Genomic DNA, 27219 nt, shown 5'->3' with positions numbered 1-27219 from the left:
ACGATGGACTAACAGGCCTGCGAATGAAGAACATGGTGATGGCTCCCACGAGAGGAACATCCCCAATTAGAGGCTCTAAGATCACTCTCAACTTTCCATGCAGCTGAAGAGTGAGAAATTCACAGTCGGTGAGTTTCTTTGTTACTTTATTTCTGTTTTATATCATTCTTTCGTACCTGAATGCCTTTAACTCCAGCTTTACAGAAGTACTTCTTCACCTCCACATTAATCTCCACATCTCCAGCATAACTGCAACAGAGCGCAACATGTTTAAAGGGGACCTATTATGCAAAAAACACTTTTATAATGGGTTTAAACACAGTTGTGTGGCAACAGTCTGTGAATATAACCAGCTTCTAATGGTAAAAGTTTAATTTTATTTTTTAATAAATCACACTTCATAAAAACAGTCTGCAGAAACGCTCTGATTGACATTCTACCTTTGAACATGTCATCTTGAGGAGGAAAGCTCCACCCATTAGTGACTATCTCTCCCTCATTAGCATAATACATTAGTCTTGTTTTTGAATCTGCCACTATGCTGACACACACTGTAGGCTGCGTCCGAAATTGCATACTTCCATAGTATATACTATGCTAAAAATAGTTTGCGAGCCAAGCAGTTAGTCCGAATTCACAGAATAGAAAAACAGAATGCGAAAAAAAGTACACGGCTGACTTACTACTTCCGGCGATATTCTGAAATGTGCATCTATTGCACGCTATAATATCCCATTATGCCCCATGAGAGAATTGACGTGGGCAACTGACGTGGGTAGGTCACGTGAAATGGTGGATGTAGTACGTTTGAGTTCCATTCATACTACTCATTTTCATACTGTATAGGATGTACTTTTCTAACGGCTGACAAGTAAATTTAAATTCAAATGCACTACCTACTGAGAAGTAGGCGAGTTTGGACGCAGCCACAGGCATTTGTAGCTCCGCCTTTTTCTGAAAATGACATTTCAATTAAAAGCGACAGTCACCAAAATGGCTCAAATGGCTGGGATCAAAGCCTATAGGGAGGGGGAGAGGTAGGGGGGGTTGAAACAGCTATAAAACATTATGTATGGGTTATTTTATGAGCTGAAATTTCACATACACACTCCAGAGACAAAAATTTTAAATTGTGAAAAAAGGCATGACAGGTCCCCTTTAAAGGCTGTGCATGAACCGGAAGTTGCCCAAGACTTGTGTTTCAATTATTTCCAAGTAAAACTGAATATTGAGTCGGGGATGGGTTTTATTTTTCACGCTCCTCGTCTCATCTTTCACTCGCAGCAAGCAAATGGCTAGATTTTGATTAAAGATTACCAAAACAAGCAGCCCCCCTCCCCCCCCCCCCAATTCATTTTGGTCCAATACCGATTTTTATCCACAATGTTCTTAGAACTTCCTAATACTGTACTCACACTATGCACAGTTGCCTTGAACCAGGCCAAAGCACGGTTGTGTCATCGATGATGCACTGTTTAGTTTAAGAAGCGCTCCCGCTCAGCACAGTGGGGATTTCATTATATTGTTTTAGTCGTTTGGGACTCGTGCTGCAGCAATTAGGAGGTTTGCTGAAGGTGAAGCTGTCATGCAGTGAGGGGTTTGCGTTCATTGAAGAGTAAGAATGATTAATAAATCTATATAAAACAGTCCATTAAAAGTCACGTCTCATCTTCAGTTTCAGACTCAGGCGCACTTTGCACTCACACTACAAAGGTAAACCTACAACCAAGTGAACCGCGCTCTGGCACACCTCTTCCAACCAGGCCAAGGTCGGCCAAGTGAACTGTGCCTGAGCCCAATTCAGAGCACCTACACTTCTCAAACAATCCAGGAAACAGGCCTGGGCACAATTTAGATAGCATAGTGCAAGTGCGCCCTAATTTCACATATTTTAAAATATTAAATGTGACACTTTATTTTGTTCTTAAATTTATTTATCACGTCTTAATTATGCAAAGCACCCCTAAACCAATCCAAACACCAACCATATGAATTAATAGTAATCAGAATTGCATTGAATAATTTGAGTGTAACAAGGACAACTCAAAAAAATATAACCTTTTTATTTAATTATTTTTCAATATAAAATTATTTATGTTTTATTATTATTTAAACTATATATTTTATGAAACTTTAAAAAAAAACTATAAAATACAATGTAAAAAAAACTATAAGATATTATAGTTTATTTCAATTCTTTGATGCACAAGCTTTAAAATAGATATAGATATAATAAACTTAGACGGGTCACTTTAGCCCCATGTAGTGCATCAAAGGGTTAATAGCATAAAGCATTTTTTTCACACTATAAATAACATTTTCTAAAGAAATATGTTTAACTATATAATAAAAATACTACATTAAAATATACTAAATATAAAGCATTAACAAACAACACACTCAAGCATAAAAAAAACCTGCTGGCTAAAAATTGAGAGCAGTGACACTACCTGATGTACAGATCCAGTATAACCTGACGCCTATCGAACTCAGTGTAGGCCTTCACACCAACTACCTTCATAGCCTGTTAAAGAGGTCAAACAAAACAAAAGTAGGTTCAGACACCTTTGTGAGCAGACAAAGCAGAAATTGAGATGTCAATGTAAATGAGCAACATATGCAAATAAAGTCTTTCTATGATGATCACAAACGAATTTGTTTACCCTGTCACCCAAGTCAACTTTAGTGAAGCTTAGAGTCTGCAGATGAGCGCTGGTAGCTCGGATTGAAGGAGCGATAGTTTCCACCAGCAGCTTTTCCAGATACTGTCCAACAAACGGCCAGGCCTGCTGCAATATCTGTCAACCCAGACAATTACAGACAATTAGAATAGGCAGAAATTATAATAAACAATGAAGATATTTTTAAGCATATAATAGATCATAGGTAACATGGTGCATTTACCGGCATAAACAAACAATAAACAAAAAATGTATTACAGCACTCTTTGTTTACATTAGTTTATTAAAAGAAAGTCACTGATTGTTAGTGCTCAGAATGCATTAAATTACTTTAACAAGCTCAAGGTTGGATTAAAGTTATTAACTAAGATTAATAAATGCTGTACAGGATTTGTACTAACAGAATCTTAATTTAAAGTTAACCAAAATATAATGGGACACAATTTGCTCCTTGACACAAGCAAACATTAGGGCATCATATGTGTTGAAATAAGGCCATACAAAATTATTTGTCAAAATCGTATTTATCAGTCAAACCACAAGCACTTAGGAGGAAACCAAACACTTCTTTCTTTATCAGTTTGCTTAACTCTTTAAGATACAAGCACTGCCGTGTTGCGCAATATTTCTGTGCTTTATCATAAATAAAAACATCACAGTCAATCTTTTCATAAGCTCCAGACATGTTCACAAGTTTATAAGATGCAAATTTAAGTCAAGTCTTGTTGTTCTAGCAATATTACTTTCGGCTAAGTCTAATTAGTTTATGAGGCTAAATCAATTTTAAAAATATTTCTAGCCTACAGAATGACATGTTTGTTTATTCAGTGTGCCTAAAGCACACAAGCCTTTACTGAAATTGTCCATTTCATTATCCAAAAAAAAATACGGTTACAATAAACGGTTACAATTGATCTCCCTCTAAACAAATAAGTAAACATTTCTATATTTAACATATAATTCTGAATATTTAAATTATTTTGTCATTTATTTATATTTTTAATGCATTTATATTGTATAATAACTAATAAAATAATTTTATATAATATTAATAACAAAAATATCTGAAGGCATTGCTTTTTTTTTATTATTTCTTCACTGATGTCTAGCTAGAATGTTTAAGAAGAACCAGCACAACCAATCTCGACCATTTTTGTAAAATTCCATTATGAAACTGGAAACAGTAAAGACAGTAAAGTTTACCCTGCAGCTCGCTCTGCAACTCTCACTTGGTCGATCACTAAAGCTAAGCAGTGCTGCGCCTGGTCACCTGGATGAGAGACCACATGGGAAAGCTAGGTTGCTGTCAGAAGTGGTGTTAGTGAGACCAGCTAGGGCGCTCAACCTGCGGCCTGTGTGGATCCTAACACCCCAATATATTGATAGGGACTCTATACTGCTCAGTGAGCGCTGTCTTTCGGATGCGACGTTAAAAGCACTTTGAGTGTCTAGAAAAGTGCTGTATAAATTTAAGGAATTAATTAATTAACCGAGATCTTTAAAAATCTCAGGATGTCATTTGGGGAAAAAAAAAAAAAAAAAAAAAAAAAAAAAAAAAAAAAAAAAAGAGTAGGGGTATAACCCCGGCATCCTGGTCAAATTTCCCCACTGGCCTCCTAAACATCTTCATATCAAAAGTGGCTTCATCACTCTGTCTCCAATCAGCTGGTGTGCGATCTGACGCAATATGGCTGCCGTCGCGTCATCCAGGTGGATCCTGCACACTGGTGGTAAACTAGGAAATTCCCCCAAAAACTGTGTAAAGTGCTTTGGGTGTCTAAAAAAGGGTAAATGCAAGGAATTATTATTATTATATAAAGTGTAATTTGATTAAGTTGGGACATCCTATGTTTACATTTACATTTAGTCATTTAGCAGACGCTTTTATCCAAAGCAACTTACAAATGAATGTGTGTACTTTGTGTGTACTATGTGTGTACTTTTGTTTAATTTTGTGTTGGCTTTAGTTTCATTCTGATCTGTTTTTCTGTGGAACATGAGAGTCATAACTATAACATCTCATAACATGAGAAGCATGCTTCGTGTATTGAGTTTCCATCTCTTATAAACTCATATTACAAGGGACCTATTATGCCCCTTTTTACAAGTTGGAAAATAGGCCTCTAAAGACCCCGAGTGAGCAAATACCCCCAAAATAATGTTTTATAACTCTTTGAAACATCTGCATCCGCTGTGTAAAACATATGCTGGATGAGTTGGCGGTTCATTCCGCTGTGGCAACCCCAGATTAATAAAGGGACCAAGCCAGAAAAGAAAATGAATAAATGAGATTGTTCTTTTTCAAAAGAGGGTGAAGCTACAAATCCTCATAAGTCAACATAGATGCAGATTTAAAAATAAGACTAATGTCTTATGGTAATGATGAGAGAGAGAGAGGTCATCACCAATGGGAGTGACTTTCACCTCTGTGTACAAAAGGAAAATATCAACGTTTCTGCAGAAAAAAATAAAATGAATACATATTTACAGAATTTTACCACACAGCTGTGTTTAAACCACTCATAAAAGGGATTGCCTAATACTGTAGGTCCCCTTTTAAGACTGAGCGTCAATTAAATAAATGACTAATTTTTCTATACATTTGTGCCACACCCAAAACAGAAACATGCAGACTCAACTATAGTGAATTTGCAAAGGCAAAATTGAAGTACGATTTAAGGGCAGTGTGTGCTAACAGTGAGCTTTTTAAAAAAAAAAATACAAATAAAACCTCCCATACTCCACCCTCCCCAAATCCCTATTCAACCTTTAAAAGGTTATTAGAGGTAAACCTTTGAAAGCCTGAAAGCAAACAACAATCCTGGGGTGCAAGAAAACTCAAAGAACAAACTGTGAAATATCTGTCCTGGTGTTCACTCATATGTGAACTAGTAAAATCTCAAAGCCTGGATTTCATATCTCTGCAAAAACAACAAAAAAGCAGAAAGATCATGCGCTGGTGAGTCTGAAGCCTTGAGACTTTCACAAGACAATTCTCTTCCTGATAAAGTCTGTGTGGTCCGTGTGACCACTTAAAACGTTTGTAAGTGTTGCATATTTCAACAAAATTCTCTAGTCTGTGGGCTCATGTAATATAGTCTGCATTACTGCAATGACAACAGAAACAACCCTAACTTCTTATGCAAAGAGCGCTGGAGAGCTGCCAGACTGTTCAACTATTTATCTTCAGGGACAGCATTTAAAAACATACACGCAGTGCTCTCGGGAATAATGCTGGTCACGTGTACATTTGTGTGTTTGAATGTAGACTTTAATACCTTGTTGATCCACTCAACCTTTTCCACGTCAGGGAAGTTCACCTGTGGAAAAACAAAGAGCACGTTTTGACTGTCGATGTCAACACTTATAACAGATCAGATCTACATGCCGTCTGCAACAAGACCTCTTATTTTGCACACTAAGTAAATACTGTGAAGGTCGAGAGCTGTTGTTAACTAAACAGAAGCATTTTCTTCTGGGGAAAAGATCAGCTGTGCATACACAACAATGCAAATGTTTCCAGCTTTTAAAAATGTTGTTAATCTTGCACATACTTGTCAAGTTTTTATTAAATGTAAATAGTAATGGTTGATTATTAGAAATAATCAAAAGATAACATGACCTAATTGTGGGTAGAGCAGTTTGAAAGCAAATATTTAGTGGGAAGGAAACCTTGATTAAAGGTCAGTTCTGATTTCAGTCCAGATGTTAAATAACTTTCAATTCAATTCATGTTTATTTACTGTATATAGCACTTATACAATGTAGATTGCGTCAAAGCAGCTTAATATAGAAGTTTGATTCAATTGAAATTAAATTGATTGAATTTAGCTAAGTTCAGTGTGGTTTAAATTTCATTGCTGAAAGTCCAAACGCTAAAGAGTAAATCCATCAATGTGCAGCTCCATAAGTCCTAAACCTAGCAAGCCAGTGGTGAGAAACAAACTTTATCAACTGACAAAAGTAAAGGGAAAAAAATAACTCAAGAGAAACCAGGCTCAGTTGGGCACAACCATTTTTCCTCTGGCCAAACTTCCTGTGCAAAGCTGCAGTCTAGGCGCTGGAGAACGCTGGACGCCCATCAAGGTTTCATATTGATTATAAAATAATGCTTCTTACCTATAAAGCTTTAAATAATCCAGCTCCTGTTTATCTAACCATCTTTCTGCCTCGCTACAATCCAACCTGCTCAAAACTCAGGTCTTCTTGTAGGACACAAAAAAATTAGGCTTGTCACAATAATCAATATATCGACTTACCGCACAAAACACGGACATGACCTTAATCATTTTTGGTGATGCAGTATATATCGCTCACACACAAAAAACCTATTCTAGCAACATTTTAGCTGATTGCACTACATCTATATCTCTATTGGAGATGTCGATATGGCTTAAAAAACACTATAATATTTACTATGAATTACTATAGTATATTTTCATGTCGGTGCCTGACAACTGAAAATAGATCTGGTAGCAGATTTTACAGCCTCTGTTACTTTTTACCTGGCACTTTTTTGTCTTATTTATTTAGGATATTATGTTTTCACATTTTAAAATTGTAAAATTACTATAACTACATGAAATATTCTTAAGAATAAAAACGTGTGTTCTTTGGAAAAGTTTACTTGCATTGTGATGCTATTATATTGTGATTCTTGCATAATATAATGAAATAAAGTCTTAAAATGAAAATAATATTGTAAATTGCAATATTTTGATGCAATATATATCATACAACAAAAAAAATAGATATTGTGACAGGCCTACCCAAAATAGCAAAGTCCAGTAAAGGAGGTTGAGCCTTCTCATACATGGCTCCTAAACTGTAGAACAGCCATCCTTATAACTTATATTTAACTTTCTAGTTAACTGGTTAAAGTAATTAGTAAATAATAAAGATATGGTAACTAATAACCTTAACTTCTCTTAATTTAGTTATAATGCAATAATGTGCACCCAAAGCTGCTTTGAAACGATTATTGTGAATAACGCTATACAAATAAACTTGAAATAAATTTTTCTACGTCTGCAAAAGTGATCGAACAAGGGCTTGAAGATTTTTAATCTTTCATGGGTCATCATGGGTCTTTAAACAGGATGATGAAGCAGCCGTTAAAACCAAATTGTAACAGGATGTGAGTATATTGATAAAACACAAGTGTAAAATAAAACCACAATGCAGCAGTGAGATATATCGAGATATGTGTTGAAGGTAGGTGGCACTTTTCCAATTTTAAACTTCGTAATGTTTTCCATCACTCCCTCACTAAATTATTGCTGCAAAATGGTTCATTTTGCCATTTCGCTTCCTGTGACTCAGTCCCATGAGGTTGGCTACTTTAATGTCCAAATATAGCAAGGGCTGAACTGACTTTGGAATGTAATGAATTTACCAAGAGACAGGGGAAGAAAGGAGGACTGGGAGAGGAATATAAACTAAGATGCTTCTGAAAGAAAGAAATCTGTTAATCTTGAATGGCAGAGGTTGAATGCTACTCTTAGCATGATGGTGTTGTAATAGATAAACAGGATCATGCATTTAACTTATGACTGAAGATGATGGCACAATACAGTTATAAATACAGCACCAAAACTATGAGCAATCCTTTTCTGTAAGTATTACGGATTACAAGACTGAACACATACTTGTTATACTTACAAAAACCTTCCACTTGTAAGGACTTATTAACAGTATGCTTGCATTATAGTTTCATTTAAAATGTGACGTTAAAAAACATCTACTGTTTGAATTAAACCAACTGAAGATTAAGCACTAGTAACGAGTTTCTAATAAACACCGGCAACAACTTGAATGCATTTATTATAAACTCAGAATGTAAAACCAATTGGAGCCAGTAATGAATGAAAATCCTACTGGGAAAGTAGCAGACTTATACTATAGTATGTATTGAATACCAACTTATTTTAATCTTTCTGCATTTTAGAGAGTATAGCGAGAAATAAACAGCTGATCCCAATAAAATAAGTAAATACGACAAGTTACAATTGAAACAATCGCTTGGATGAGTCACAGGTATTCTATTTAAAATGTAATGGAAAGCCTATGGTCAGTGGTTAGATGTGAATAGCCATTAGCACGTATGAACAGACCTACTATTTAATTTGAATGTTTATGTGATTTTATACATTACTGCAATCCAGGCCTACTCCTCAGTAGTCAGAAGGGAAAAGTTGATATCTGAACTACAGATAAACGTCAATATTAATGCAATTGGTCACGAAATGAAATTTAACTTGTTAATATAGTAGAGTAGTTGCCCATCATAATGTACAGGTTTAGCCTTTTATCTTACAGAAATTCATACTAGTCAATTGTTTGATCATCAGAAGATAGACTTCAACAAAATACAATTTTGACTCTATTTATTAATGGCATAGTGACTAGTGGAAAGTGTATAATGTTAACTCGGGTTTATAATGTAACAGATGGTAAGCGCCACTAAAAGAAGGACTAAAAGAAACGCACAACTGAGTACTGCAAATAAAGAAATGTCCACAGGTTGTAGACTATTTTAGCCTATATAGTTATACTAACAAGTTTTACTGCAGAGGGTGAACTAGTACATTTTATGCAGTAACTACAACTTAATATCAAGCTGTCAGTGTCACCAGAGAACCTTTCACGCTGCTGCTGACAAAAACAAAAGCAAGAGGCGCAAGATTCTGCATCATTTTCTATGTGCGAGAGGATGCGATGCGCTGCGGACTGCACTTCTGTAGCTGCTAAAAACCAGAACGATACCAATTATGGTGTAAAACTCCTTACCCATGCAGGCAAATCCCGTTTACTTCTGAACACTCGTGTAGTTGTGACATCCTGTTCGTTCTCCAAAAAATACATCGCGCTCTGCAGTCGCGCTTTTTTCCCATCGCGACTGTGTTTCCATCCTATATAAACCAGGAGCCCGAGCAGAACTACACTGATACTGAAGCCGAAATAACCAGCCAGGTAGACCGGCAGGAAGGCGCCGACGCACTTTCCAAAGGACCAGAGAACGGACACGGCGTGTTTTCCAGCGGAATCGGTAGTCGGGGCCGCGTCCGCAGCCTCCGGAGCGGCACCCGCATTCGGCCCTGCATCATCAACTGACATCGGAGATTTCTGCATCAAATCCTTTCTTCTGCCAGCGGTTCCGCGCTAGACACCATTAACCTAATCAATACCGTTTAAAACGAATGAGTGCCACCTGAACGATTAAGTGTGAACGGGAAATGCCGCATAATTCGTTCAGTCTGTTTTCAAAATCAGCACAGACGTCAACTCATTTGCAGCGGAAAGTTGAAGATTTGTAGTTTGCTTGTGTGAAGGGCGTGAAGGGGCGTGTTTAAAGGCTTCAGCCCTCCTAAAAACCCACAAGCAGTCTTGTTAAAACCACTCCGAGAACCTTAAAAATAAGTGGTCGTTGTGGGTTAATGTGTTCAGCACGGTGTTCCTCCTGAAGTCTGCGGCTGTGATCTCGCTGTCATTTATCAGTCACCGAAAGTCCCCGTTATGTCAAGCGCGCGTCAGATCAGGTTAGAAGCGAAAACACACGTTAAAGCTTTGAAGTGGAGAATTATATAAAAGTTTCTTTAGCCTCAAGCAAACATTAAGAGCTCGAGTGGGTTTACATAGCTATTGCATCTCGCGCGACAACCAATGAAGCTTAAGCCAAAACACTGGGTCAGAAAATGGATTTTGCTAAATCATGTGTTAAAACAAACGAACATTTGTCTGCAAACTAAATTACAGAATACTCAGAAAGCTGCAAACATTGGTCATCTCCTAGCTACCGGTTTAGCCATGGTTGTGTGCAATAGCGGCTACGTCAAACGAAATATGCACTTAAGGGGCGGTTCACACACTTAATTCTTAACCTCTTCTATAACAGAATCAACAGTTTCTTCGGCTAAAAATATATTTTAAAGTGATGTAAACGGATTGACTACCTCATGAATGTTGACGCTAAGATTTCCTCCATGTTAGTTAAAAAGGTAAGAAAATAAAACATGCATTAAAAAAACGGGGCACAATACATGGTAGTGACGAGCCAGAGTCCTGTGGAGTTTAGCTCCCACTAACCTCAACACACCTGTCAGGGAGAACCAAAAGTGACGTCCTTTAGAAAAATCTTAAGCTTGCTTGGATGGTTGTTTAGGGCTGAAGGTAAATTCTACAAGACATAGGCCCTCCAGAACAGAGCACTTGACATCTTTAATGTGCTTATTTCTCAAATCAATAGTATTTCCCTTTATTGACCTGCCAGTTAGCCTTAATACCTCAACATTTCATAGCTAGATGATACTGCCACCAGTTACAGACTTTAATAAACTCAATTTATGATCCATTGCCTCAAGCAACTTTGCATAAGGCTTACTGTAACTACGGATTTTGATAGACCAAACACTACTTGGTTACCTTCCTCAAGATTCAGTTTCAATGTTTAAACTTGAGGCATAGATAGATTGGGACTTCAGGAGAAAATTTGGGCTGCAATGAAATTAATAATTTAAAACCTAACTTACATGAAGTATATTCTCTAGCGCTGGATACTTTAAAATGCTATAAAATCCTGTAATATTAGCCAGTGTATTACACCTAAACACTTCAAATAATCAGCAGAAATTGCCACATGGCATTTTGCCACATTTGCTCAGCCAAATTCACTTCATACAAGGACATTAGACAAAAGATTTTTAAACCAAAAAGATTTATTGTAGACATTAACAAAACCATGCTGAGCTGGCAAGTCTGAGGAATGTCCAAAACAGTTCACATGGTCATCAAGACCAGGATGCTTCAGCAGAACCAGGCGATGGAAAACCAAATCCTCATTCAGAAGAAAGCAGGCCTCGTAGATGTTGCATGAGTGGAGCTTCAGATGGGCTTCCAGCAGACTCTTGCAGAGAAGATCATACGGAGGAGCACGCTCAGCTGCAGCGAACAGGGTCCCGTTTACTTTGACCTCTGCCTCATCTTTCTCCTTTTACGCTTCAGCCTGAGAGACATCAACATTCGTTTAATGCCAAATTCAAAGCAATAGAGCCTATATTAAAAATGTACATCCATTTGATATCAGCTTACCTGCGCATACGCTTCTTTCGCCACTGAAAGGAAGCACAAATCATTAATAAAAGTTAATTACTTAAGCACTTTATACGACCAACTGAGCGGTTCACACAGACGAATGACTGAAGGGAAATACTGCACATGCGCATTAGCGCGTGTTTTTACAATGCAGCATGGCGTTTAGAAAGTACGTTAAACCAGAACGAAATGGATAAGATATACAACCTAATAGGTTAGCAAGTTAAAACGTTGACTTGATCAAGCCGACAGTTAAATAGAATAAAAACATGGGTGTCAGCTGCAAAATCAACGTGTTCACAATGACAAACAAGTTAGCAGGTTAGCAAGTAGGCCGGAGTATTATACTGATGAAAAAAAATGATAAAATTGTAATAATAGTCACGCACAAACAATAACTTAAAGCTGAAACATGCAACTGAACACAAACAGCAAGATATTGCGCAACAAACATTATATTAGCTTCCAGGTTGCTATCGTGACTAGCCAGACAAGAAACTCAAATTAATGAAATGGATGAAAAATTATCTTACCTTCGCTCTCATGATGAGAAGATGTTTCTGTAAATAAACAAATAGAGTTAAAGATACATGTGGATGGCACACCAACGTCTTAGATTAGGATGGATTGGATTGTATGGGATGGGATAGTAGCAGTGGAAGCGCTTTCTCACCTCGTCAAGCGATAGCAACGACTCCAAGAGAACGTCATGAGGGAGACGCGCTGTTTTATACCGCTCGATTGCGTCATTTCTCTGCGACCGTAAAAGAAACGCGTGCAACACCTGTCAGCAACCCCCAATAATCGATTTTAGCCTGTATATTCGTCTTGCATTTCCGTGCGTTTACAGTGTGCTTTCTTTGACAGTATTTTTTGCGGTTATTAATTTAGGTGAGGCATTAACAGTGTTTATAATGCCATGCATGAGCTAAATAGTATCATAATTATGTAGGCTACTATATGTAAGGTATTATACTAATATTCATTTTATAAAACAAGTAGTGTGCAGTTTCTATCACATCAAATGAAATTAACTTAATGTTTACAAAAAGGTACACCTTCCTTTCATTTAAAAACAAATTGGAGGCATTTACATTTTAGATGGATAAGATTGTTAATTTAGGTATTGTAGTCGAAATACTTCTGAATTAGTTTGAGATTGCATGACCCAACTCTCCAATAACACACACCTTTATTTTTTTATTTTATTAAATATTGCTTTAAATATTTTTGAATTTACCTCCAAAATTCAGAATATACAGGTCATACAAATGCGCGCGCGCGCGTGTATGTATGTATACACGAATGACAGTAAAATATATACACACACAGTAGTCAACATGTGAACGCTAACGAAGACGATGGGTGTTGTTTAATAGTATGATAGTAGTTTGTGACCTACTTGTACTACTGACACACACACACGCATACAATTTAATGAAAAACTAGCCCTCTTGTGAAACATTCATTTAAAACGTTTAACTTTTTAAAATATTCCCCAAATGCTGTTTAACAGATCTTTAAAGTCAATTAAAATATGTCTATATTAATGACCTTAAAATGATTAGATATTTTTAAAACTAAAAACTGCATTTATTCAAGCCAAACTAAAAGGACTTTCTCCATAAGAAAAAAAAATATTGTAATACTGTAAAAATGTCCTTGCTCTGTTAAACATCACTTTCAGTGATTTTGCCTTCAACTGTATTAATGAAATTTACATGGTATAAATGCTATGACATGAAACTAAACTTTGCAGTAACTTTAAGAATATGCTTACTATCTTACCTTTGTAGACTGCAAATGATTCCAAATTCAATTAAAAAAGATTATGGATCATGTCTGACTACTTTTGACTTAATTTGCCTATAACATGCAATTTAAATACGAAGTAAAAATATGTTCAGTCAAAAGGCATCGTTCAAAGGTTTATTTATAAATTGTCTTTCATTTGTAATCAATAAGTGTTTTTAATTTAGTGTAACCTAAACTTTACATTATTGCTACAGTATTTTATCAACCAGTTTAAAATCATTTTACATTAATTTCATGAGATGTAAGAAAGCAAAACGGCAGATTAAAACTCGCTGGCTGGATACATAATGATGCATATTTGACTAATATAAAAGAAAGTGACATGAGAATGTTATCCAACAACTTTTTTTTTTGCTTAAATACATTTCATAAAGGATTTCAAAATTGATGTACAATTGGTCTAAGACAGGGGTTTTCAAAGTGTGAGGCGCGCCTCCCCTGGGGGGCGCCAGAGCATGTCAGGGGAGGCGCGGGAAAAATATTATATAATAAAAATATAATTATTACGTTTAATTATTATATGTATTCTTTATTATTTTTAAACGTTTTAATTAAACAAAGCTAAAAAAAATAATAGGTCAAAAATAAGAAAACCTTTTTTACCCAGAAGGCCATAGCTGTGAATTCGCTTCTGTTTGGCAAGCCCACCAATACAGGTATTAGCCTGCTAATCATGCTGCTAATACAATGGGTCGGTTTCTAAGAACCCCCGATTCAAAGCCTTCAAGTTTAGGGCTTAAACCCAAAAGACGACGATGTGATGATCAGTATTTGAGTTTAGGATTTACGTGGACAGGACCAGCTGATGAACCACGACCTTTATGTGTGGTTTATCAAAATATTTTGGCTAATGACAGCATGAGACCCGCTAGATTTCTGGACACCTTGAAACCAAGCATGATGAGGTAGCAGGAAAACCTCCAGAATCGTGTGTGTGCGCATGTTTGGGAGGAGGGGGGCGCCAATGGATAAGTTGTGTCAAAAGGGAGGCCCACTGTCTTAGACTTTGAAAAACCCTGGTCTAAGAAGTATTTGGGCACTTTCATCTTTAAAAATGCATAAAGGGTTCACAGCATTATAACAAACACCATGTGTTACAATATGTTAAATCAGCATAACCACAGTACAAAGTACAATAAAGTACTTGAAAATTAGACCTTTTCCAGTGATGCGTTGCAGCTGGAAGGGTATCCGCTACGTAAAACATATGCTGCATAAGTTGGTGGTTCATTCCGCTGTGGAGACCCCAGATTAAAGGGACTAAGTCGAAAAGAAATTAATGAATAAATGAAAATTAAACCACACTCATAGTCAGTATGAACTACACTTGCAGAAACTCTACTATAGGCCTTCTGTTTAAACTAGAGAGGAAGTAAGCTCTCATATCCAGTTAAATTGCCTTGTGACCATCTGGTTGAAGAATTAGTTCACCAGGGTTCCCACCGGTCATGGGATTTCTGAAATATCATGGAATTTTAAAAAGTCTATTCCAGCAACACTTGTAAGTCTTTGTAAATGTTTGTATGTGATGTGTTTTTGTGCCCTGCGGAAGGCTTTTAAGCATTGGCTTTTATTTTATCTTATTAAAATGTTGTTTGGCATTTGTTTTATTTCATTAAAATGTTCTCTTTTTATTACCATTTTTACTATATTTGCATTTTGTCCAGACATCTTATATGATGGTTGAGTGCTTCAGACCTTTCCTTACCAAAATACCTATTCTAGACATTGAAAGTCAGGGAATTGTGTGTGCGTGTGTATTTAGTCCAGGTCATTAAGCGTCAGGGATTTTTGTTATTCATTTAAAATTCGACACTCCATTTATCAAAATGTAATTTGTCTATCACCTTTTTTTTTTTAAAGAGAGGCCCATGTTAGGTGGCACAATAAAATATAGCTCTATGTAGGTTGCGAGCAAATTTGTACCTCTTCATCCAGTGTTTAGTCACATATTTATAGACTTAGATTGGTGTAAAACTTTACTTAATGTATCAGTCAATGTTGTATTAACATTATAATCTCCTTGAGAAGATTCATTTTTTCTTTGTTTCAGCTTTAGCAGCGTCTCAACAGATGTGATGTGACAATACATGATTAAAGAAATATTCTTCTTTTTGCCTGCTCAGGGCTCCTAGATCATGGAAATTTAGCTTTTTTTAGTCAGGGCATTTGGCTTAGAGTGGGAACCCTGGTTAACCCCCTAATTTTTTAAAAATTGTCATCATTTACTCATCCTCCAATCCTGTTTGAGTTTCTCTCATCTGTTGAACACAAGGGAAGATATACAAAAGAAAGCTGGGGGAAAGCCATTGGTTTACATGGTAGAAACAAAAATACAATGAATACTATTTTTTTTTCTGACATTCTTCAGAATATTTTGTTTCGTGTCCAACAGCAGAAAGAAATTCATAAAGGTTTAAAACTTGTGAGTAAATGGTGAAGAAACTAACTTTTGGGTGAAATATCCCTTTAACAGCTAATGCAGGAATGCCTCGAATTATATTATCCAAGTAAAAAATAACAATTAGTTTGGCATTATGCATGTCATAATGAGATTGACACAATTTCTCTTTTTTAGTTCCCTGTACATATTACCACACTCAAAAATGTTTTGCTAATTATTCTAATTACTTTAAAATGATCTGAAACATAATTCCTGAGATATTTTTGGCACAACTTAACTCTCAAATCACTTAAATTTGTTATCTTAATCGATTTGTGTCGAGACAACATGAATCAATTGTGGAATCCTGCATTTTTACAGTGTACATAAAATGTGTGGACTAAAAAAGTGAATTCATCTTTATAATAAAAATAAATAAATAAATAAAATAAATAAGTAAAAAAAAAAAAAAATCACAGATTTAAAAAAAAAATTATCTAAATGCTTAGAAACAAACCAGGCTTTGATCCATAAACTGGCTAATTAAATTTATTAGATGAACGCTTATAAAATGGCAGGATAATTTGGTCAGTCAGTTTAGTGGATAAACAATGTTTTTAGACCAAAACACGCCAAGGGGAAGACCTTACATTAAAAAGAGAGACTTTGGAAAATGAGCATTTTTCCATTTTGGGAAATACTAGAAAACGAATGCTGAAGGTCATCTAACAGAAATCTAAGCTTTCCAAATTGATTAACAGTGCTTCCGTTGTCGTTGTTTTGCTTGATTTAAGGTGTAGTGAGGCAGTTACTGCTCCGAACACTCATTACATCTCATCACAACACAAACTATGATCATTTCCCCAACTGACAAAAACTTCAAACAGGGATCTCATCTGCATGGACATGAATGGCACTTTGTAGCAATGCTGCTTTAAACAGTGCCACCATTACGCTTTTTATTGTTCATGATGGCTTGTACAATGACAGAGTCAGAGAGTGGCCTTCTGTAAACGCGGTTGGACAGTTTGTACCTGTTCAGTCGTATGCTCCTCTTTCTAAGAGTGTCAGCCTTGCTCACAGACAAGCAAACGTGGTGGTGTCTTTGACAACTAAAAGAGGAGGTATTGAAAAATACAGAAGGCTTCTCAGTGGGGCAGGTCATAATTAGCTTTAACGGTTCTGTTCTTTGGGCTGTGCAGAGGCTCTGTCAGTCAGCTTCGCTTGGCAGTGAGAGTCTATGCAGCAGCTTCACTCTCGGCCTCCACGGGTTGTCCGGTAGCACTCTCCGCATTTTTGGATGCCTGGGGAAGAGTAAGATTATGCAAATATGATTTTATATGGCTTCAATAAAGCGCCGCTAGAAAGTGTGGAAAGAGTGCTGACACAACAAACCTTCTTTTTCTTCTTCTTCTGGGCCTTGCGGCTGGCTGAGCTTTGCAACAACGCCTGCAGAATTAAAAGTAAAAGTTAGAAATAATTTCAAAATTTAATTTAACATAAAGAAATGTTTCTAAATAAAATAAAATGAAAATAAAAGCTAATGAAGGTCTTACTAAATATACTTGAAACATCCAGGCAGGTGTGTTAAGGCAAGTTTGAGCTAAACCCTGCAGGGACACCGGCCCTCCAGGGACAAGATTGGTGACCCCTGGTCTAGGGGGTCAAATCGAGATCGCGATCTTTTTACGATTAATTGTGCAGCTCCAATACATACACACACACACACACAGTCACACTTTACAATTAGTTTCATTAGTTAATGCAGTGCTTCCCACACAGACATTTTACTTGGGTGAGCCATCCAGGTATATTAACGGCCACCCAAGGATATTTGGGGACATTTATTTTTTATTATTATCATCCTTTTACCCTTTTTTGTATCCGCCCAATAGCCAAACATCCGCGATCGATTAACTAGTGAAAAATCTCAACTTGCTCTACACATTTCCTTCTTATTGTATATGTGCAAGAACTGTTAACACTCACATAAACAATCTCATGTGCTCTGCAGAGACCCACAGAGACGCACCTTTTTGGGACTTAAAGATGCGTCCGTCCGGGGTTTCTAAATCTCCTAAAATGTCTGGGATTGGGCTTTTGGTTTTGCTTTCTAAGTCGTCGTCATTTTAATTTTAAGTCTGATTTATTTTCGCTTGGCTTCGCACTCACAGTGTCTGCCAAGCCGAAAGGCTGAAAGAAACATTATATAATTAATTGTCAGCAGCAGATTTCACCTGTCAGTGGGTGCACATGTTTAAATAAAAAGTAAAACAAATAGTGGATTTCTTTTAATTCAACAGTCTTAAAAAAACTTAACTTCAACCCATTGAAAAGAAACAGTGTATAACAAATAAAAATATATAAAAAAAAATCACTTTTTTTGTATTGCATGTATGTGCCATGGGTATAGGTGTTTCAATACGGCTACCACCGCAAGTATATTTCAAACCTGTTGGAAGCACTGTAATGCGTTTACTAACATGAACTAACAATGATATTACTATACTATACTATTATGACTACGATGAAATACTTGTACAGCATTTATTACTCAGTTTAACACTTACTAATGTATTATTTAAATCCAAAATCTATGCTTGTTATTATTAGTTAATGCACTGATTTAACGTTGATAATATATTTAAAATTGTCATATTTATATTATATGAATCATAAAAAAATTAACGGAACAAGTTTACACAAACACAATTGCATTTATATACAAAAAATTATTATTTTTTTATCAGATGCAACAACCATCCAATATTTTAACTATGAAAAAAAAAAAAGTTTAATGTAAAATATTTTTTTAAAATGATAATTGTAGTGTATGCATTTTATTTATAAAAGAGTTTGAATATTGAAATTATTCCAAATTGGCTTTTTCTTTCCAAAGAAAATTATGAAAATTCTATAAATACAAAAGTTTTATACATTTTTATAATGAATTAATTACTTATTAATTTTCTTCCCAATGTGACACTTTGGAAGCCATCTTGTGTTAATTATTTCCCCAACCACACAAAAACTATTTCCATGCATTAAAGTCTCTCACCTTGAGCTCTGGGTCTTGTACTTCATACTCAGACTTGTAAAGCTCTGGTTCAAAGAGTCCACTGGTGATGCGCAGAGGGCCATTTGCCATGAGCAGCACTGTGAATTTAAACTGCGCGACATGTTCACCTTGAAAGAGAAAAAGAGACAGAAGGTTTGACAATGTGACTCTTGAGACTGTGCTGATGGCACCCAACTCCTAAAATAGGAACAGTCTTTGACCTGCTCATGCGGCAAATGTGCTGGCTGCGCTTCTCTGAGCCCCGACGTGACAGGAAATTATTTTTCATTTTCATTTAGCAAAGCTTTAACCTTATCATCGTCATGCCTGGTTGAGCGTTTTACATATAAAAGTGACATTTTCTGATTGATGTGCTTGCGCCTCACCTTCCTTCTCATGCAGGACGCTGAAGGGCTGCAGCAGCTCGTGTTTGGCACACTCAACCACACCAAGACGAGCTTTACTCTCATCTTCAAATGCCCTGAAAAAACACACATGCAAAGTGAACAATTGTGGTGAGATTTTGTCTTGTGCCATTATCTGCTTTTAGTTCAGCTAGTAACAATGTCAAATGCATACTGTAGGTCTGATTGGAAGCAAATTGCACTTATACATACAGAAAATGTATATAGCAAGTCAAAATCTGCACATTTGACTGATCTAATACTTAAAGCTTATTTATTTATTCAATGTTTTTATATGAGTTATACTGCACTGTTTAAAAGGCTGTATACAAATATTTGAGGAACTACACCATAAGTTAGTAAGGTGCATTTAATTGATGCACTGTTGTTTTTTTGATCTCAGTATTTAGAGAATCTTAGTTTTTACAGAAAAGCATCATGGCTTCCACAAGCTGTTACCAAAATTGATAAATGATTGTTGAGTACCAAATGTTTTTCTAAAGTAATGATTTTCAAATTCAGCTGTCACCATTTCAGGAAAAATTACTAAGTAGAGAACAGTAAAAGCAGAGAACAAATTAGCCAATAGTAATACTTTTGATAAACATTCAGCCTAAATGTGTACAGAAGAACTTGATCTTATTAAATGCAACACTTAAAACAGTATTGTTTATTTACATTGTTTAATCAGGGTTTCTGCAGCTTTCTTCAAATTTAAGACTTTAAGACCCTTTTAAGAACATTTTTAATGATTTAAAATTTATACAGGGCTAAATACATTTTATAATAGCAAAGTTATTCCTGTAAGTAGTTTTTGTATTAATGGAAGATCATGTAAAGGGATGTGTTGCTTTAGTTTTCATTCTATGAAAGGGGAATTTAATAGGGAGAATTTTCTGTAAATGTTTAATGGCTGTTGTGAATGTTCTCTCTTTGCAACAAAAAACAAAACAAAAAAAAAAAACAAAAAAAAAATACAAATAAATAATGTTTTTAGGTGAATTATTGTTGATTGGGTTTCGGTCAGATTGGGTAGCTGTACTTAGACAAAGGAAAATTAAGACCTACAACACAATATTTAAGTGAATTTAAGACTTTTTAAGGCTTAATATTGTGTTTTGAAATTTAAGACTTTTTAAAGACCGCACAGACAACCTGTTAATATATTGAATTTTAAGCAGTATGGTGTGACAAATAGCTGTACTGATCAATCAAAAAACTAACACCACAATGAAAATGCGGTCGATGCATGACACGGAAAAATGATTAATACTCTTTCCACCTACTTTTTTTCTATACTATTTAAAAAATATTCACAAATACTCAATTATAAATTCAATAACAGTTTAACTTACACCCTTAAAAGTCCTCTGATCTTTGTTTTAACTGAAAAATGCAAAGGATCATTCTTTCACTGTTTCTGATATTGTAACACAATCATCTTCTACATCTTCTACAATCTTCTAAAAGAAAATACATTTTCTACAAGAACTTTTTAATAAAAATTTTTGTTCCCAAACACCAAGCATTTGTTTTTAATCTTGGTTTATCTGGCAAAGAAATGTATACTTTTATTGTGGTCATCTCCTCAGATACCCTCCTTTAAAATGTGGTTGTCTCAAGTATGTACGCTATTTCCACTTGAGAATCTCACCTAAGATATAAATCAAAAGTCTGATGATTTTTGGCAGCTATGGACACCTTTTTGGCATAACGTTAATAATTTCTCCTGATTTTTTATTCTATGGTGCATATTTAGCACCTAACCTGACTGTATTAACCCGTTTACTTGTTTGTATGTTTCCCAATATTTCCTACTGTAGAGCAGACTGTATTTGTATGTGCTGATGTATTAAACTAACTGACGATTAATAAAAAAATATATATAATAACAAAATAAATAAGTAGACAAACAAAAACAAGATGCGAGTTTTTTTGCTGTGATTGTCCAAACTGGGATATAATAGTAAATTAGTTTAATTAAACCGATTATGTTGCATATTTTTATTGAAATTGTTAATATAAGAAATTAAACAATTGGGTAAAGCAGGCATATGATGCAGTGATGCCAAATACTGCTGTGCTGATTAAAATTCTATATTACTATCAATGATTTTAAAAACAATTTTGCTTCAACTTCATAGGCGTAGAGGCAGTAAAAAAAAAAGTTATGAAAAGCCCATTTTACCAGTGCCGTTTACCCCTTTAACATTACTTTTTTTTACATTGTATTTTCTTCCACCATAAAAAAAACAATAAAATTATAAACAAACACCTCAAAGTAAATGGCATGGCATCAAATCGCCGCTCCACCTCACTGAAGAACATCCTGGAGGTCTTCATCTTCAGGCCGTACTGTTTACTGGGGTCTCTCTTGTAAACGGTGGTCCTTTGTCCAGAGTCTCTAGCCTGACCAGAGAAAAGAAAGAAATGTGATCAGCCATCTTTACTGAATGTTAGCCATCTTTAATGAATGCTAACGGCAGACATTGAGGAACCATCGGCTCTGATATGAGTGTTTCACCTTTCCTTCTCCAGTGCTAACAAGCACGTCCACAGCGTACACCTCATGCACTTCAAATTCTGCCTTCTCATGGTCCTTCCTTACAGTAGACAAGGACAGATAGCATTTAGCACAGAGGAACACTCAATCACTTGCAAAAACAATCTAGCGCTTCACCGTCCTGACCTTTGCTGGTCGGTGGGGTTCTGAATGATAGTCTTCTCTCCATCAATGACATGCTGCTTTAACTGATGAGACAACATGCCTGCGTATAAAGACAGAAGGACATTGAAAAATCACATCATGATGTTTTTGAATAGAATATGAGAAAGTCTTTGATCAGCTCACCTTCTATGGGCATGCACTTGAAGGACTGGGCAATCTTGTTCCAGGCTTCTGTGACCTGAGAGTTCTGAGCGTAACAGAAAGACAGACACTGAGTGTGTTTACATGCCTCATAAGCTGACACTGCAGACGGTCATTCTCATATTCTTTTTTCAGAGTAAGGTCATAAACAGTTTAAGAATAAAACAATCTTCACCGCTTATGTGGATTACAACCAGTATATGAACACATTAACCTGCTCCCTGTCAATGTATTAAAGTGTGTATTTTTGATATGTGACATACCAATAGCCTTAAAGTTTGCGTGAAAGGTTGTTTTGGTAATCCTCATTCAAAGTCTGTCCACTTGCGTTTGGAGTGGCTGTACTTCTCTGGTGATGTCAGTTTGATGACTTCTGCCACAATATTTTTAGCCACACTCCTTTTATGTTAGTTTGATGTAAGTGAATGATGCGCAAATAGAAAGCTCCGCCCCTGATTCAATATTCTGCTTCAGTTGGAAGTACATCAACATACTGCAACAAAAGTCTCAGCAACTTCTGATTCATTCAGACTTTTAGGCACCAGGATGATTTTCACTCGCATTTATCACAGATATTTAAAAAACAAAAAGTGTCATTTTTACAAAAAAAAGCTAACAAACTTTGGGCTCATTTTTATAGTTTGATACAGCACATTTAAAACTGGTTGACCAATGAGATTAGTGCTGTTCACATGCCTGGAGCTGCTAAAGTTACAGGAAACATGACTTCATTTGTGCTCAAGCACAAATAGTCTGGACGAGCACAAATTTCTCACAACAAAGATGCATTTAACCAAGATGTCTGTAGAGCAGCTCATTTAAATGGTGTCTGAAGATAAAGAAATGTATGATAAATGTGATGGTGACTACAAAAATGTTGACAAAAGGCGGTTGTTCTGGGGAGGAATAGCAGATTATTTAGGACTTGATGGTGCGCTTCATTTCACGTAAGCAGCATTTTTTGCAAGTTAACGCCAATCATCGCCAGTTAGAGTTAGGGTATGAATGGCAAAAAACTATTTAGGAAAAAAGGAAAGAGTGGAAAAAAAAACTGGTTCGCACAAGTCTTTACTGCAGATTTAAACATGTCCACATGGAGCAAACCCTTTCCAGTGAGGGAGCTAGAAATAAACCAAAACTTCTGATGCTTACTAGACCCAAAGAATGATAGAAGTTTTATCTTGAGCAGCAGAAGCTAAAGTGAGCCAGTCAAAATTTTGCATCTTGATTAAATAATATAAGAGCTGTAGGTTTCTGGCTGACATGTAGGATACCTCTTCTTTGGTTTATCTTTTTTATATATAACATTGATTAAAAAAAATTTGATAATTAGAATTAAATCAGCTAATTATTAATTTCTGACATCACTACCAGGAGATAGTCATTTATTAACACAGTCTTGTAAATGTGGAATGGACAGCAGATTATTTCAAGCAGAGTTGAGTTTGTGAGTTGTCAGCATATTGGTGTGTGCATCTAAAGATGCTCAACTACAATATCTTTTAAACAAGTTTGTGATTGATTCTAACTAACCTGATTTCCAGGCTTTACCAGCCGAAGAGCAGCTTCTGCACACAAATGGGCAGCTTTGATTACATCTGCTTTCCGTCCAGTCACTGGAGCATCCTAGAAGAATGGTTATTGAGATTTAAGTGAACTACCAAAAGAAGGGAAACTAGTTTTTTAGCGTTCATAATGAAAAGGGACGTACCTTGGTGGCACCAACCACAAAGCTGTGAGCAACGTTAGAGATGAAGCCGTCCACGTGTACTCCAAGGTCACTGAGGAAAAAAGTGCAACAGTGAGGAATTTGCTTTTATCCAGATATACATTTATTTCACATCAAGTAGAAATAAAACATACATTTTAACCAAGTCACCGTCTTTAAGCATGTAGTCTGGATCGCTCTTTATTGGTGAGAAGTGACACACACAGTTGTTCACAGACACACAGGTGGGAAAGGCAATTCCTGTCGCACAAAGATAACATATCATCTTGTACTTGTATACAGATTATATATATAAACAATAAAAAAGTTTTAAAGATAATAATATTTAATAAATAATACAAGTGAAATCAACATCTGAATGTAAATAAGTATAAATGATTTAGGATTTTTAGGAATACTGTTTTTAGAACTCAACCGGTGTTAATGTGAAAAAAATATATTAAAAAATTACATTTAAAAGTGTTGAGCTTTTAGAAGCATTTGTACCTTTCTTGATCTCCTTCTCCTTCTTGAAGACCTTGCTCGTTTCAGCAGCAATGAAAGCGTCTCCTTTCTCGCACAGGCTGAGCACAGAAACACCAGGCTTGGCTGCTTCGATGACCGTCTTCAAAGCCACTGAGGAGAAAGGGACGGAGGTTTCACATGAAAAAACAAAAGCTTTCTTCCTTAAGCACAGTGTGACATGATCTGGTCCGAAGGAGATCAATACACATTAAATCAGTAAAGCACTTCTAGCAAAAGCAACCGCAACGACTGACAGAAGCTAAAGCTTTCTCAGCACCTGTCATTACATAATGAGGTAAACTTGGTTTTATATTTTGCACATTCAGACTTTTTCCTAACAATATAATTTCAGAAAAGTATTTATTGCAAAATATAACGAGTACAATCATATTAACAGCCAACAACCATCAAAGTACAACAATGTTTAGAGTCAATTAAATAGTGCTAATGTTGTTTTCAAGTCAGACTTGCATGTGGTTTCAGTTTAAACATTCAAAGACCAATGGTAAATGACAGGAGTGGTCACTGAACCAACTTTACCTCAATTCATTACATTTATTTTCCCAAAAAAATGACACAACTACATGATAAAAGAAGAGATGCATTTACTGTTTAGGTCTTTTGTTGCATGGGCATACTTATGGCAATAGCCAAAAATACATTGTATGGGTCAAAATTATGTTTTTCGTACCAAAAAACACTACAGATTATGCATAAATCTCAAATAAATAAATAAAAAACCTGACAATTATTACTGGTTTTGTGGTCTAGGGTCACTCGAGTCACAAAAAATTTCATCAAAATATCTATAGAAATATAATAATTTTAGAGCTTCATAGCTGTATATTTACGACATACATCCACTTAACGTAACTTATATCTGTAAATTACATATTAGTCAAGATGACAGGATCGGTCCCCACTTGCTTTTATTCTGGAGACCAACATGAACTAAAAGTGACTGGTGACTTAGGTTGTCAGTCACTAAACATCTGTCAAACATTTCCCAGCGTGCTTTACAGACAGTTTTAGAACAACACGAGGTTGAGTAAGTTAATAATGACTTAGCAAAACTTCACGGTTCAATGCAGCTAACTAGCTAACCCGCTAGCCGGCTATTTATAAACACAACTAACGCACTTGAGAGTAAAACATCGCATGCTTATGCTTGTCCACAAGAAGGCAAGTTAAGTCAAGTCCAGTAAAAAACACAAAAAATAAACGGTATGTGCGCTTTTCTCGGTACGGCTCGCAGACACATGGCCGAGCGCTGAGCTGAAGCTCCACTCGGTCAAATTCAACCTTTAATCGCGCATAAAGATACACAATCAGTTCTTACGGTTGGCTATGTCGGCGCCCATCTTGTACTTTGTGACCACCAGGTCATCAGCAATGGTCTGCTCTTGCTGGTCGTCGTCTCCTGACATGATTGTCAGTTCTGAGGTTCAAACGGAGCTCGTAACTTTTTCCCTCGCTTCGCTCGTGGGATGATGATGATGGTGGAGCTCAGCACGCTTCACATCCAGTCTGCGCCACCAGCCGCCGTGGAAACGCGCAAGATGGCCGACCACGGGAGCGCGCTTCAAATTAAAAGTCACCGGAATACGAAACACTCAACAGTGACATCTGCAAGCCGTTTTAACATTTAATTTATAACCCGTACTAGTGCGGGTACAGTTTGACACGAGACGAGAGTATTCTAACTTGTCTTAAGAGTATATTAAAACGATTTTTATTTTTAAAATCTGAGATGGTAAGTCCTAAAACGTGTTTTAAGTGTAAAGACACGTGTGTTAAGTGTAAATAAGTTTGAGTGGTAGGCGATATACAATCAATAAATGAAATCTAGTAAAGCATGAATATTTTTATGTCTTATGAAACCATTTATTTTCAACTCAGTTTAGAAGTCTGTTTGCAAATATGATCATTCATCCATTTCCTTTGGCTTAATCCCTTTATTCATCAGGGGTCGCCACAGCGGAATGAACTGCCAACTCATCCAGTATATGTTTTACATAGCGGATGCCCTTTCAGTTGCAACCCATCATGGGAAACAACCATACTCTCTCATTTACACACATACACTACAGGCAATTTAGCTTATCTAGTTCACCTATAGAGAATGTCTTTAGGCCCGTAGCCATCCTGGTGAAAGGAGTGATTCTTTTTTCTCAAAAGGTGGACCTTTTTGCACTTATACGCCTCAGTTTGTAGTTAACTATGAGATTTCAATACTGCATTTTAGTGATTTTTTTTTTTTTTTGCTGGATTAGCTAGCTAGTGTCATTATAACCACACTTTTTCATGTACTAAACATATTTCCTAAAAAATTGCAATAAAAAAACTGAAACAAGACACATTTTTAAAATACTAATTTACTACATCATATATCATTAGGGAAAAATAGCTATCTGTTAAAGTTTTAAAGTAAACAAACTGTAGCCCACTATCATTTATTAGACAGAAAACAAACTGGCCAGCACATTCAATTGCCCTCAGTCACAATTTGGCCATTTCAATAAAAAAAAAATTAAAACATAATAATAATAATAATAATAATAACAAAAACAGTAACAATAACAATATTATTATTATTATTATTATTATTATTATTCATATGCTTAGTATTAATTATTATTAATTCTTCAGAATTTTTCTGGTCTCTTGGTAAAATTCCTGGATATCA

At 35.9% G+C, this 27219-nt stretch overlaps 3 protein-coding genes across 5 annotated transcripts in view; all 3 read right to left on the bottom strand.

The window, feature by feature from the left end:
* esyt1a (extended synaptotagmin-like protein 1a) overlaps positions 1 to 9968 on the bottom strand; it is a 39091-nt gene extending 29123 nt beyond the window's left edge. For both annotated transcript variants that reach the window (XM_690519.8, XM_073939020.1), the window contains exons 1-6: positions 9471 to 9968; positions 5960 to 6001; positions 2664 to 2798; positions 2451 to 2524; positions 177 to 249; positions 14 to 103 (exon numbers count right to left, since the gene is read on the bottom strand). In XM_690519.8, coding sequence (XP_695611.3) covers positions 14 to 103; positions 177 to 249; positions 2451 to 2524; positions 2664 to 2798; positions 5960 to 6001; positions 9471 to 9812 — 756 coding nt within the window. In that variant the 5' untranslated portion in view covers positions 9813 to 9968. The remainder of the gene's footprint in view (positions 1 to 13; positions 104 to 176; positions 250 to 2450; positions 2525 to 2663; positions 2799 to 5959; positions 6002 to 9470) is intronic.
* A 1406-nt stretch (positions 9969 to 11374) lies between these two features.
* Positions 11375 to 12480, bottom strand: si:dkey-151g10.6. Its single transcript, NM_001423401.1, has 4 exons — positions 12445 to 12480; positions 12305 to 12331; positions 11769 to 11791; positions 11375 to 11682 (listed from the first exon to the last, which is right to left on the bottom strand). The coding sequence occupies exons 2-4, from the start codon at positions 12314 to 12316 to the stop codon at positions 11640 to 11642; spliced, it is 78 nt and encodes a 25-aa protein (NP_001410330.1). The 5' UTR covers positions 12317 to 12331; positions 12445 to 12480; the 3' UTR covers positions 11375 to 11639.
* Positions 12481 to 16502: 4022 nt separating this feature from the next.
* On the bottom strand, positions 16503 to 26067 carry pa2g4b (proliferation-associated 2G4, b). 2 transcript variants are annotated; one of them, XM_073938069.1, is made up of 13 exons: positions 25289 to 26067; positions 24516 to 25233; positions 24164 to 24269; positions 24012 to 24081; positions 23834 to 23926; positions 22283 to 22346; positions 22121 to 22199; positions 21956 to 22034; positions 21707 to 21840; positions 19414 to 19508; positions 19028 to 19155; positions 17365 to 17418; positions 16503 to 17273 (listed from the first exon to the last, which is right to left on the bottom strand). In XM_073938069.1, exons 3-13 carry the CDS (start codon positions 24190 to 24192, stop codon positions 17208 to 17210), a joined length of 891 nt encoding a protein of 296 aa, XP_073794170.1. In that variant the 5' UTR covers positions 24193 to 24269; positions 24516 to 25233; positions 25289 to 26067; the 3' UTR covers positions 16503 to 17207.
* Between the last annotated feature and the right edge of the window lie 1152 nt (positions 26068 to 27219).

Source organism: Danio rerio, chromosome 23 (assembly GCF_049306965.1).
Source record: "Danio rerio strain Tuebingen ecotype United States chromosome 23, GRCz12tu, whole genome shotgun sequence".
Lineage (NCBI taxonomy): Eukaryota > Metazoa > Chordata > Actinopteri > Cypriniformes > Danionidae > Danio > Danio rerio.
This window is presented reverse-complemented; position numbering and strand designations above follow the sequence as displayed.